The sequence below is a fragment of the Phalaenopsis equestris genome, unplaced genomic scaffold (genome assembly GCF_001263595.1).
Source record: "Phalaenopsis equestris unplaced genomic scaffold, ASM126359v1 Scaffold000002, whole genome shotgun sequence".
Classification (NCBI taxonomy): domain Eukaryota; kingdom Viridiplantae; phylum Streptophyta; class Magnoliopsida; order Asparagales; family Orchidaceae; genus Phalaenopsis; species Phalaenopsis equestris.
The window spans coordinates 72,948,048-72,961,758 of NW_018164444.1; the positions used below are offsets into that span (position 1 = coordinate 72,948,048).

At 38.7% G+C, this 13,711-nt stretch overlaps 1 protein-coding gene across 3 annotated transcripts in view; it reads left to right on the forward strand.

The window, feature by feature from the left end:
- LOC110023974 (uncharacterized protein At5g08430-like) overlaps positions 1–13,711 on the forward strand; it is a 75,314-nt gene that overhangs the window by 13,672 nt on the left and 47,931 nt on the right. For all 3 annotated transcript variants that reach the window (XM_020723657.1, XM_020723664.1, XM_020723670.1), the window contains exon 2: positions 12,174–12,253. In XM_020723657.1, the coding sequence (XP_020579316.1) occupies positions 12,174–12,253 (80 nt within the window). The remainder of the gene's footprint in view (positions 1–12,173; positions 12,254–13,711) is intronic.

Here is a 13,711-nt window from a genome sequence, read left to right on the forward strand (position 1 = left end):
ATATATGTCTGTGTGTGTGTGTGTGTGTGTGGTTTATATATAATTCTAATTGAATGGGGCATGAATGAGATCGCCTCCCTTCAAGGCACATTAAAATTTGTAACCACCAAACTACTCTTATAGATTAAAAAAGTAGCTACTACATGCTTTATACGAATTGTAAAGCATGTCATAAATTTAATTTACAAATATAGGGATGCGACAGAAAAAGAAACCCTTTAAGTTAGATCCTTTAGCTATTCTTTTCTCAATAAGTACATGATGTAGGCTTCTCGGGTGACAAACATGGGAGTTGCGTTCCTGCACGTGGACCAAACTAGTCTCGGATTATGAGGTGCTGGTCGACCTTGCAATTCAAGGAGACTCCATCTAGTTGGAGTGAGGCCACTCCTAATTATTTTGGATATATGGATATATATCTCGCTTTGTCCTGTTTTTTTTTTTGGATAGTTGTCGACGTCTCTGTTTTCTCTTTTAAGATTGTATCTAAGGGTCGAGTGATGGTTGACTGTATCTCACACTCAAGGTGATAATTATTCTTATCTCTACTGCTCCCCATCCTTCCCACATAGCTCCTCATCGTGAGCCCTTGCTGCAACCGCTCGGGCAGTAGCCTTTGGCTGTTTTCCTGCAGTTTCCCACCTTCCACCACCTGCCCTCGTTACTACCTTCCCGAACAGCCATCCTTTTGCTGTCATGTAGTCTACCGCATCCCCTGTTGCCTCCGCCGTCATTCTCCCTCATTGCAGTCGTTTAGAATAGTTGTTATTTGTTGTTTTCTTCGCTTTCCAGACATTTTTTTCTGCCACCGCCAGCACAACAACCACACTTGTTATTCCTGCAGCTTGCACTTCCCTACAAAGAGCCATTTTGACAATCCTAGTCACACATGCAACCGTTAGGGGAGTACATGAACGAAACTTGAGCTAGCCCAGGTCCAACTTGTTAAAAATATCATTGTTTGTGTTCAGTTCGTTTATATATCGAGCTCAAAAAATTTGTTCGTGTTTGACTTGTTTGCTTATCGAGACGAACACAGAGCTATTTTAACAATTTTAGTCACACAGTCGTAGGATGTTAAGAGTAGGGCGTGATTTAAATATTGTTATTTATGTTTAAATATTCATTTAAATACAATTTAATATTTTTATTCTATTTCTACTTAGTTATTTTAATTGACTATAAATTTTTGTAGCCTTGTAGTCAATTAAATCATTTAAAAATAATACTAATTATGTGTGTGTATATATATATATATATATATATATATATATGTCACACAACACAGAAAGGGCATTATATATACCTTGTAATGCTGAGTTAACGACGGTTCGGGCGCTTCGCTATGGTTTGGGTTCTCTGGCAATCAGGAGGCGATTTCGAGATGCTGACGGCGTGCCTTCTCTCTCGACGGTCAAACTCTGGTGAGATCTTTCCTTTCACTTTCTGGCTTTGGCTTCTCTTTCGCACTCGTCTTCATTCTCTCGCCGTCTATGGCGAAAACATATGCAGACGTCACTGCAGGGGGATCCTCCTCCGCTGCTCCTCCTAAGTTTGCGTTTCCTTCTTCATTTCAAGAATCACTTATTCTTGGCGGGGAATATAATTTCATTAAGAAGCAAGATAAGAAGGAGGGAAAGTTTGCGCTTTTCCTCTCCGGCACTGAAAACTCCATTCTTGCCTCTGCTTGTCGTTTTCACCTGGTAGGTAAGTTCCTCTACGGGCTTTCTAAATATGATTTCCTACAGAAAGATTTTGAGCTTTTGAATTTAACTGGGGGTGGAAGATTGGTGCTCTCGATAACAGACATATCCTGATTCAGCTATCTAACGAGGATGACTACGCTAAACTTTTTGCGAGAAGCTAAACTTTTTGCGAGAAGAACAGTTGCGAGAAGAACAGTTCGTTTTGAGGATGTCTGGATGAAAGTCCTTAAATGGACAACTGACTTTGATCCTCAGGCTGAGCTTCCTATTATTCCAGTTTGGCTTCGGCTACCTAGTTTAAAGGTGTATTTGTTCAACCATGAAATTTTGTTTTCGATTGCTGCTATGTATGGTAAGCCGTTAATGCTAGATGCCCTGACCTATAACTTAACGAGACCTTCAATGGCTAGAATTCTGATTGAGCGTGATGTTACCTTACCCCCTTCTAAGGAGGTATGAATTGGTTATAATCATACGAAATATTGGCAACAGGTGATTCTTGAGAAACATCATCATTATTGCTCTCACTGCCGTATGTTTGGGCATGATTCAATACACTGTTTTCACCTACATCCTCAACCAAGGAAAACTTCTTCGGGCCTTTTATCCTCTGCTGAAAAGAAATCTGCCCATCGAACACCTTTTATTGAACCGGTTGCTGAACAAAGTACTCCTACCTTGGAGGAAACCAGTGCTGCCCATCTCGATGGCGTAACACACGTGGCCCCTTTGCCCTTTGAGTGGTTTGAAGAGAATGTGGAGCCACTTGCTGCCACACACAATACACTTGAGTAGGAAAATGTGGTACAACTCCCCATTGTATTGCCTGGAGAATTACACATTCAGGACACCCCACAACTATCTGCACATCACACTACTATACTTTCTACAACTCCACCGCCTGACCCAGCTGTTGTTGCTGCCTTGGCTTTGGATTCCGAATGGACAATTCAAAAATACAGTATGAAACGCGGTAGAAGGAAATCAGAAGTTCCTAATATGACAAATTCAAATAATATTGATGTCACTTATCATTCTGAGGGTGAGCACTTGCACCTTCCCCCTAGGATTGCTAGGAGGGGGGGTGTTTTGGGCCAACATGTTTAACATTCTTGTATGGAACATTAGGGGAGTGGCGGACCCCCACTCTTTTAATCGTTTAAAACATTTATGTAGGGTCCATAAGCCAGTCATTTTTGTTCTATTGGAGCTGTTTGTGTCGGTTCATAAGGAGAATATCATTAAAAAATTCAAGAATTGTAATAAATTCAAGAATTACATGCGCTATAGTAATCAAAACAATAAAATTTGGCTCTTTTAGAAAAAAGATATCACTTTCAACATTATTGATGATAATGTGCAGTATATGTTCTAATTCATTATCAAGTGGAGGATTTTCATGGTTGGGCTACTTTTATTTACGCCAGCTCCTTATAACGGGATAAATTACTTCTTTGGCAACAACTTACACAAATGGGTGCTTCTATTTCTGATAACTGGTTTATTGGGGTTGATCTAAATATGATTATGTCTCCTTTGAAGAGAAGGGGTGGTGCTAAAGTTGATACAAATCTTATCAATCATTTTTGTGAGCACATTGGCGATGCTGGCCTCTATGATTTGGGTTTCTCGAGTCCTCCCTATACTTGGAGGAGGGGCCTTCTTATGCAGAAACTGAATAGATTTCTGGGAAACTCCTCTTTTCAAGGTTATTATAATGTTATTCATGTCAAGCATCTTAATCACGCTGCTTCATATCATAATCCAATTTTGCTTAGCTTGACTTTTCATGCTAAACCTGCTCGCTCTCATTTCAAATTTCTTAATGTTTGAACTTCTCATCCTACCTTTTTTGATTTGATTAAATAGGCTTGGGTCTCGCGGTGGAGTGACAGCCCTTGGTTTATTTTATGACAATTGCATAAGAATGTGACTACTTTTTTAAAGAAGCGGGACTTTGATATTTTAGCAATGTGTGTTTCAGGATTTTGAATGCCCAACATGAGGTGGATGCACTGGAGGCACAGGTGATCGACACTCCTGATCTTGTTGCTAAGTTAGCCCATGCTCACCATACTCTTGGAGGAAATCACTATTGAGGAAGATTTCCTTAGACAAAAACCTTGTGACACTCAATTTAGAAATGGCGATCGAAACACAAAGTATTTTCACGCCATCATTAAACATTGCGGAATATTAATGCCATTCTCAAGATTGTTACCGATGAGGGTGTGTCCTCACTAATGTTGATCAAATTGGTTCCAATGCTGCTGATTATTTTATCTCTCTTTATGCTGATGCTCTGCCGGTCACTGATATTCATTCAAAAATGTTTGATGCTCATAGAGATATGGTTTCCTCCCTCTCTTTGTCTGATCCCCCCTTTGAGATGGAAATTTTCTCTGCCCTCAAAGATATTCACTCCCAGAAGACTCCTGACCCTGTTGGTTTCACTTCTGCTTTTAATATTTCTTGCTGGGACATCATAAAAAAAGAGCTGGTTATTGCGATTCAAAGTTTTTTTCGGGGAGAAGATCTTGAAAAGTATTTTACTGCCGCCTTGATAGTTCTTATGCCTAAATCTAATGATAAATTGCATTGGAAGGATTTTAGTCCTATATCGCTCACTTCTGTGGTTTCAAAAATTATTAGCAAATTGATTGTGGCCGCCTACAACCTCATCTTTCTTCTCTCATCTCTCCACATCAATCGACTTTTATAAAAGGCTGTGATATTTCTGACTTTCTGACAATATCCTCATGGCTAATATCCTCATGGCTCAGGAAATTTTACAAGATCTTGATAAAAAATGCAGGGGTGACAATTTAGTTATCAAATTTGATATCAAGAAGGTCTTTGATACTATTAGCTGGGGTTTTATCTGAAGGCCAGATGTTTCAATTCCAGTTTTTGCATATTGATTAAAAGATGGTTGACTAATAATCATTACTCCGTGCTGGTTAATGATAATTCTTATGGTTTCTTCAATGCGTGCAGGGGCATTTAACAGAGGGACAGGCTCTCCCCTATTATTTTCATTTTAGCCTTTGATTATTTATCTAGAATACTCAATCATTTTCAACTGATTCATCCTCATACGCAGTTTTCTCATAAGACCAAAATGGTGGTTTCTCACCTTGCTTACGCGGATGATGTTATTATTTTTGCTAATGCCTCTAAACTTGCCTGAAAACAATTAATGAGGCTCTTAAATGATTTATAGAATTGTTTTGGACTAGTTTTTAATTGTGACAAATGCCAGATGTATTTTGGCGAACATGTTAAACAACAACTTATTCATTGGGGGGTTTCTTATACAGTTTATCAGTATGCCTCTCTCTCTTAAATACCTTGGGGTTAATTTGATTAGGGGAAAGAGGAAACATATTCATATGGATGATGATTCATATGGATGAATATTCATATGGATGATGTTATTGATAAAATCAAGTGTAAAATTAACGATTGGAGAAATGTTTTTCTTTCTACTAGGGGCAGGATAATATTGCTATCTAGTGTGCTTCAGAGTATTCCTCTATATGTTTTGCAGGTGTTTAATCTGAAGAAAAGTGCTATTAATGTCATAGAGAGGCTTTTCAATAAATTTCTTTGGGTGGGGAATGATACTAAGAAGATTTGGGGCTTTTTGCAAAGGTTGTGTAAGCCTAAGAAGGTTGGCGGTTTTGGCTTTAAAGCCTTGAAACACACGGTTGAAATAAACCTTTGCAAAATCTGGTTTAAATTTAGAATGAGCTCATCTCTATGGGTCACTTTTATGCATCAGAAATACTGTGATTTTTCTCACCCTTCCCAGGTTTTATGGAAGGTTGGTGATTCTCGGATCTGGAAAACTGTTGTTAATGCTAGGTCTATTGCTAGTGATTTCATGTTTTGGGACATTGGTGACGGTAACATCTCTTTCTGTAATGATAATTGGGGATTACCTTTTCTCTATGAATATTCTCATCCTCTCCATACTAATAACTTGTTTCTGATTTCTTTTCTCATTTCTTTTCTCAAGATTTCTCAAGATAGATGAGATTTCACCAAACTGTGTTCTATTGTGGGGGAGCAAAATGTTAAGCATATAAATACTATACCTATTACCCCTTCGCGCAGGGATTTTCCTATGTGGAAGAGGACCACTTCTCAATTGGTCTGCAAGTTAATCTATGACACTTTACACTCTCACCGGGATTGGTTTTGGGGAAAATTGATTTGGTACAAACTTTAACTCTCTCTATCTCCTTTTTCCTCTGACTAATTTTCTCTTCTTTACTGTCTCTTAATGACATTCTAAAGTTGAAAGACCTTGAATTGACTTCGAGATGTCCTATGTGCAAAGTTCGGAGGAAGATTCGAGACATATTTTTTGAATGTGCTTTTTCTGTGAATGTTTGGAATATATTGGGCTTACACTTTGGTATCCCCTGGATCCATAGAGGCATTCTAAATATTTATTTCTGGCAATGGAAGGCTTTTGATGATAAGGGGGGAGGGTTTTCCCTTCCTTTGCTGGTCCTTTGGTTTATTTGGACCGCGAGAAACAACTTCAAATATAATTCCCCCCCTCCTTCAGCTTCTATGACAACTTCTTATGTGTTGGCCTATTACACCAAGGCTCTCAGGGTTTGTACCAATGATGTTTCGAACTTCAGCCCCCCCCGCCCCCCCCCGTTTAATCAGGTGGGCTCCCCCTTCTTCCGGATGGGTTAAGGTGAATGGGGATGGCTGTTGGAACCATTTATCTGCTGCGGTTGGGGGCATTTTTAGAAATTCTAAGGGTAAATGTATGTGCAATTTTACTTCTCCTGTTGCTACTGACAACCCCTTAGCTATAGAATGCTGGGGTTTTTTCTTGCATTAACTGTGGCAATTGCTTTCAATTTTCATACAATTGAGGTGGAAACTGATTCGAAAATGCTCTATGATATACTGTTGGGTATCTCTACTCCTCTCTGGGATATTATATCCATTATATGCATTCTTAAACGTATTTCTGCTTTAATTTATGAAAGACATATGAAAGTGAGTTGAAGTTTCATCCATAGAGAGGGCAACTCCCCTGCCGATTGGTTAGCCAGGCAAGCAGGGGATGCATGCTCTGTAGGTTTATCTCCCCTGCTCCCCTCAGACGTCTCCTTAATGTGGACAACCTGGATTTGCTTTATGTTAGATTTTAGAAACTACTTGCTGCTCGGCTCTATGACTGGGTGCTCTCGTATCTTTGCTGTTGTTTGGTTTTGCACCCTCCCTCTTGTGGTTTCTTTATTTTGCTGGCAGGTTTCAGATTGCACCCCTTTCTGGCTTTGTGTCTCTGGCTCTCTTGATCTCTTGGTTTACGCTGGTTTTGTGCTGTTTGGCTGCTCTGCTTAGTCGATGGACATCCCAGTTTACACTGTTGTTTGTTGGAGTGTTTCCAGTGGATTAGGAGTATCTTGCTGCCTCTTTTTTTCTTGGATTCTTTTTTGTTTCTTTTCTTGTTATTTCTACTACACGGGCACAGGTATACTATTTTTTAGTTTTGTTTTTTGGCTTGGGTATACTTGTAAGTATGGAGTTTTCATTTTGCGTAAGTTGTAATGTGGGAGGAGGAACCCCTAGGGCTGTGTTAAAAGTATTTTTTGGCTGTTTTAGACGGGGATCCTCCTCCCCTCTAACTTTTATACCTTTTTTTTAATTTTAACACGTAGAGAGCCTCCGATGCTCTTTTTCCCAAATATATATATACATATATGTATATATATATACATATATGTATATATATATACATATATGTATATATATATACATATATGTATATATATATACATATATGTATATATATATACATATATGTATATATATATACATATATGTATATATATATACATATATGTATATATATATACATATATGTATATATATATACATATATGTATATATATATACATATATGTATATATATATACATATATGTATATATATATACATATATGTATATATATATACATATATGTATATATATATACATATATGTATATATATATACATATATGTATATATATATACATATATGTATATATATATACATATATGTATATATATATACACATTGTGTTTGAAACATATATATATATATATATATATATATATATATATATATATATATATGTCACGTATTCAAATCAGTTGGTTGGACATCTGCTTGTCAGTTGTATGTCCCCTCAGGTATGGGGTTTGATTCCTCGCAGTGGAGGGTGTGGTACTCTAATTGTTAGGCGCACCGGGAATGGTCGAGGCTCGTATAATAGCCTTGGGCCATTCCTTTTTTAAATATATATATATATACACACACGTATATACATATACATGTATATATATATATTTAAAAAAAGAATAACCTGAGGCTATTATATATATATATATATGTGTGTGTGTGTTCAGTTGATAGCGGGGTCACTATTAGTCTCCTCAGGTCAGGGGTTCGATCCCACCTTGGCTCGGGGGGCTTTGGAGATTTAGGCACATGGCGCGGGTCCTCATCACGGGGCCAAAAGACGCATGGAAAATCAATATTTTATTGAAACGCCCAAGAGCGAATTTTATTGAAATTGAAATGTACATAAAGGTTGTATGAGAGGACCCAATAAAGACACCCTACCCATACGATACACAGACACTAACATACTAAAAAAGATAAGACATAGATAAAACTCTAAAATTCAAAACTCGCAGAAAACAAGTTGCTAGGGACGAGCCAGCTTGGTCCTGCCTCTGCCTCTGATTCTAGGAACAGAGCCAGCTAACAAATTGCTAAGTGTCGTGCCATTGCCCGAAGTTACTAAAATATCATCCATTAAGTTCCCAAGCTGGGGTGTGCCTTCATTCTTTTTTTTTTAGATGTGTATACCTGCCATTTCTCATCCGAAGACTGGCTCATCTGATCAGTGTGATCAACATATTGTCGGGCATGTAGAAGAGGATAAGCCCCTAGCTCCTTACTACGAGTAACAATATTCTCATTCTGAAGAGATGGTAAACATGTCTCCTCAGCACCTGATGCTTCCTTAGGATGTGGAGCTGCAATACTATCCTGATTATCGGACCGAAGAATATCCTTTGGAGGTAAGGATCCTGCAGTATTGTTTTCAACAGTAATAGAGACTGTAGGATGCCCAAGTGAACCATCTGCCAATACATTAGTCTGAAGAATAGAAACAAGATTGTCTCCGGTAGTGGGAGGGAGAGGTGACATCGTGTCAACCAGTGTTTCAATAATCTGTGGAATGCACTCGGGAGCGGAAGAGGGACAGGCGTGAAGTGGGGTAGATCCAGTAGCATTTTTACTTGGAGGTTTAAGATTCAGATGCAAATGATAACATTGAGAAAGAGAGTGTCCAAACATACTATAGTGGGTGCAATAATGAGGCATCTGTTCAAGTTCTGCTTGCTGCCAAAATCCCTGATGCTGTGTGCCAATCCATATCTCTCCCGGAAAAGGTAGTAATATCTCGTTCTATCAAAATTCTAGCTTTAGAAGGTCGAGTCAAATTCAATGTAGGCGTATCAGTTTTGAGAGGTTTACCGTATACCATCGCTGAAGCTAGCGATTAGGAGCTCTTGATTGTAAAGGTGGACCTTCAAACCTGGGAAGCGCAGCCAAACAGGAATGATAGGAGGTTCAATACGAGGGTCAAAATCCACAGTCCATTTTAAAACTTTCATCACCTGGTTGTCTATTCGAAGGAGTCTTCTCGCAAACAAATGGACGTAATCTTCATCATTTGATAATTGGATGAGAATGTGCCGACCATCCAATTTACCAATCTTCCAACCCCCTTTCAACTTCATTTGCTCAAAATCCTTTCGAATTAGCTCAAGTTTAGGGTTTCCATAAAGAAACTTACCTACAAAGAACAGTCTACAGGGCGCAGTTAGGGTTGAGATATCGGTCTCTGTGAGGAAGATTGCAGGTTTGCCATTTTTACAAGATATTTTTTTGAGAGTATTCGAAAGAGGGACGGGAGCGGGGTTATCATCGGCAAGGACGGCGACGTAAGAAAGAATCCCTGAGGCCATTACCTTGGCCGGTGTTTCACTGCGTGAGAAAAAACTGAGGAAAACGATGCTCTGTCGCTGAGCAGACAGGCCGTCTGCGACCGAGGATGCGACCGAGGACGAAGGCACTCGACGCAGACGACGAGAAGCAGCGACGGCGTGCGACGACGCAACCCCGAAGACGAAGCTGCTGCAACCCGAGGCGCTGTCGTAGCTGTCCAAAGAAGACGACCGAGAACGAAGAAGGCTCAGTTAGCAACGATTGAGATTGTATGCGAAGCTGACAAGACAGTGGCCGCGAAAGCACAAAGACAATGGAGTGAAAGCCGGAGGTTAACGCTGGGTTTCGCCATCGGGCGAAACCCAAACAGAGCTCGCCACCATCATGAAAAGAGCCCAAAGGAGACACCCTACCATATGATACTAATACCAAAAAAAAGATACAGATAGACTCAATAAAATGTAAAACAAATTTAAAACATGCTGAAAACAAGTAGCTAGGGACGAGCCAGTTTAGTCCTGCCTCTTCCTCTAGTTTTAGGAGCGGAAACAGATAACAAACTTTGAAAAGTCGTGCCATTGTCAGGAGTCCCCGAAGTATCATCCATTAAGTTTCCAAGTTGGAGTGAGCCCCCAGCCTTTTTCTTCCGCCGAGAAGTGTAAATCTGCCATTCTTCATCGGAAGACTGATTCTTGTGATCCTCTATCTGATTTGATGTTAGCACCGTAGTAGGAAGAAAGACAGTCGTTGCCGCCGCGATGGGTTCCAATGTATGTGAAGTGTGTATTGTTACCCTCTGCACCTGATGCTATGCTACTTGAATAGGAGCTGCGAGACTATCCTGATTTTCAGTTCGAACATTATCCGTTGTAGTATGGTCAGGAGAAGGGATCCCAGGAGCAGACTCCAACTCCCGTCTTGTGGTAGTTCCTTCCTCAGGTTGGCTGTCATCAGGTTTGCTGGGACATGTGTTTCTGCTTTTGATTATTGGTTCTCAACTGTGGGTGCAATTTGAAGCATTTGTCCTACGGGTGTCCAAACATCTTGCAGTGCTTGCAGTAGTATGGTTTTTGTTCCATAATGATTTTTTGCCAATAATCATTTTGAGCAAATCCAAGCCAAACTTCTTCTACATCCGGTACTGTAATATCTCGTTCAATCAAAATCCTTGTAATAGAGGACCTTGAGAAATGAACTGTAGGTAAGTCTACCTGCAAAGGCTTTCCAAGGATAGTTTCAATTGCATATAAGATATGTAGGTCAAAGAAATGAAACTTGAGTTCAGGTAATGTGAGTTCGATAGGTGCAATTGGGGGTTCTTGACTGGGATCAAAATTGGGGGTCCATTTGAGCAATTTCATATGTTTGCCCTCAATTGTGATGAATTTCTTTAGAAAATCCTCGTGTAATCATCTTCTGAGCTCAGCTGTATCATAACATGTCTCTGTGCTCAGCTGTATCATAACATGCCTTCCGTCGAAATGACCCACCTGCCAATCCCCAACCAGTTTGAAGTCTTCGAAAACCTTCCAGATTATCTCCATCTTAGGGCAACCTAATTGGAACTTTCCAATTAGTGTAAATTTGTATTTTCCTGCACGAGTTGAAATTTCAGCGTCAGAAAAGAAAATTGCTGGTTTGCCCGCCTTTTTCTCTACTTTTTTTATGAGATTGCAATCTCCATTTCCAACAATAGAATCATGGTAAATCTGCGGGAATACCGTACTAACTGCAAGTTGAAAGGGGAGCTGTGTTTGTGAACCACTGTAGCATAGGAGGATTTGTATATATATTTATTTATGTGTGTGTGAAGGGCGCTGGGTTACTTTAAGCCAGCACAAAATAACGCCTTGCTCAAAACTTTATTTTGACTTAGTATGAGGATGGATCGTTAGATATCCTATCAAGTTGGGCGCTAACTTGTGGTTCTGGTTTAGATTAAGAGAACGTAACCAATAGAAAAATTTATGCAGAACCATGTAATGAATTTAAATTAGAATTTTGCTTGTTCACGGGCATTTAAGAGACATGCCAAATTCTCACTTGATTGTGGTGTTATTATTTAAGGTTTTGTTAGGATGTCACCAGTAAGTGACAAACCAAGCCTGATTTTAATATGTGTAAACTAAGCAAGTGTTAGCTAGAAGGGTGGAATTGTTCTATAATTGGACTGTGATATCATAGATGCTTTTCAATACTTGTTCTTTTGGTTCTTTTGAGGCTTCCTTATTTATATTTCTTGATAGCAAGGTAAACCTGTAATGCATGAAGTGCTAATATTTACGTTTGCACACGTTATAGTGCTTAACGTCCATAATAGCGGGGTTAAGATAAATGATGATGATGCTTATAACTTAAATAAATTTAATCTCTCTTCTGCATTTTGGGGCTGATTTACTCTTGTTTTTTGTGACCACTTTTCACAGAGATTGTACAAAATCTTATCATCCACAATGTGTGAACAAGGATTCTACCTTTTTAGATGCTGATGAAACATGGACTTGTGGTAATTATCTGAACATTTCATCCTTTGTTTGTTATCCTTTTTAAAGCTATTTTGGCAGTTAATTTTCTTTTAATTTCAGCTAATGCTTGTTCTACAAGGAAGAAATACCTTCCAAAATTTTTTTATTGTTCTGGTAGAGAAAATGTTTGCACAACAATTAATACACTTTTTGAACGCCATGTGACTAATATCTTATATGTTAACCATTTTCTGCAAGGGCAATACACTGTTTGTTTCTCCTTCTCGACAAGGTATCCGGATTATGGAGATAAAAGATTTGCTGCGAGGCGAGCATGCAGTGTGGTGGCCAAACTGATGGCGTTTAACTAAGATATGCAATATGCTGGGACTCATATGAGTGAAAGGGAGAGTATAGGAACGAGGAGGCAATGTTATAACTTCAGCTTGATGGGGTATGATTGAACAAATGAACTTGTGGTTAGATATGATCAAAGCTTGCAATGCCTTACTAGGGACCAATGCTAAAAAACTTAAAGGTGGAAGAGGTTTTAAAGATCGCACTAGATTCTAACCACAATATTCATGTCCATTGATGAATGCAAACATCAATGAAAGGTGGCCAGAGGATAATTTTGCATATTTGCAAGTATAGAATTTGCGCCTTTAGCTCTGAGGAGAAGATATCAGTGGTAGAAGAAATTTGAACAAATGATGTTGTGATTGGATGCGATCAAACCTAACAACAACTTTTTGGTTAGCATTGCTCATGAAAGCTAAATGGGAACGTGGTAGAGTAGCATCGATCCTTGATATCTACATCCTTTGATGAATGTTAAACAATAACGAAAGGTGGCTAGAGGATAATTTTGTTTTTTCAAGCATGGTGACATAGCAGTTCATGGAACTTTGAAAGGACGTTCTATGAACATGAATATGCATTGCATGATGTTGATATTCAATTGAAGGAGGCTGGTAATCACACGAGTCTTTTACAGATTGTCAGATAATCATGTTCCTTAGTCTTCCTTAGTAGAACGAGGTTTGTTAAGGAGGTAATGTTTAGAGAAGTCTGACTCTTTTAAAATGATTTGTTAGAAACTTGAAATGCTCATCAGGACAGGAATCAATAACTTTGAGAGATCAAACTCCCAACGACTTGCTTGAATGCAAAATTTTTTAGTTTGCTATTTGCATTCAATATCTCACAAGGTTAACATTTAGAGGCCAAAGAGAATCTTATTTAAAAAAGAAAGGGAAAAAGGAAAAAAGGAAAAAGAAAAAAAAAAGGATGAAAATTTATCTTAACTTGCTCCACGATGAAAGTATTTTGACATCCTTGCTTGCTTTTTAAGACATTCATATTTTGGATACTCTAGATGAATGCTTGATGGGTTTGAGTTGCATTTTGTAATGGTAAGAAGTTGACAATTGTAGAAATTCCTAAAACAATTTTATTTCTCGTTAACTCTCATGCATCACACCTTGCTACATATATAA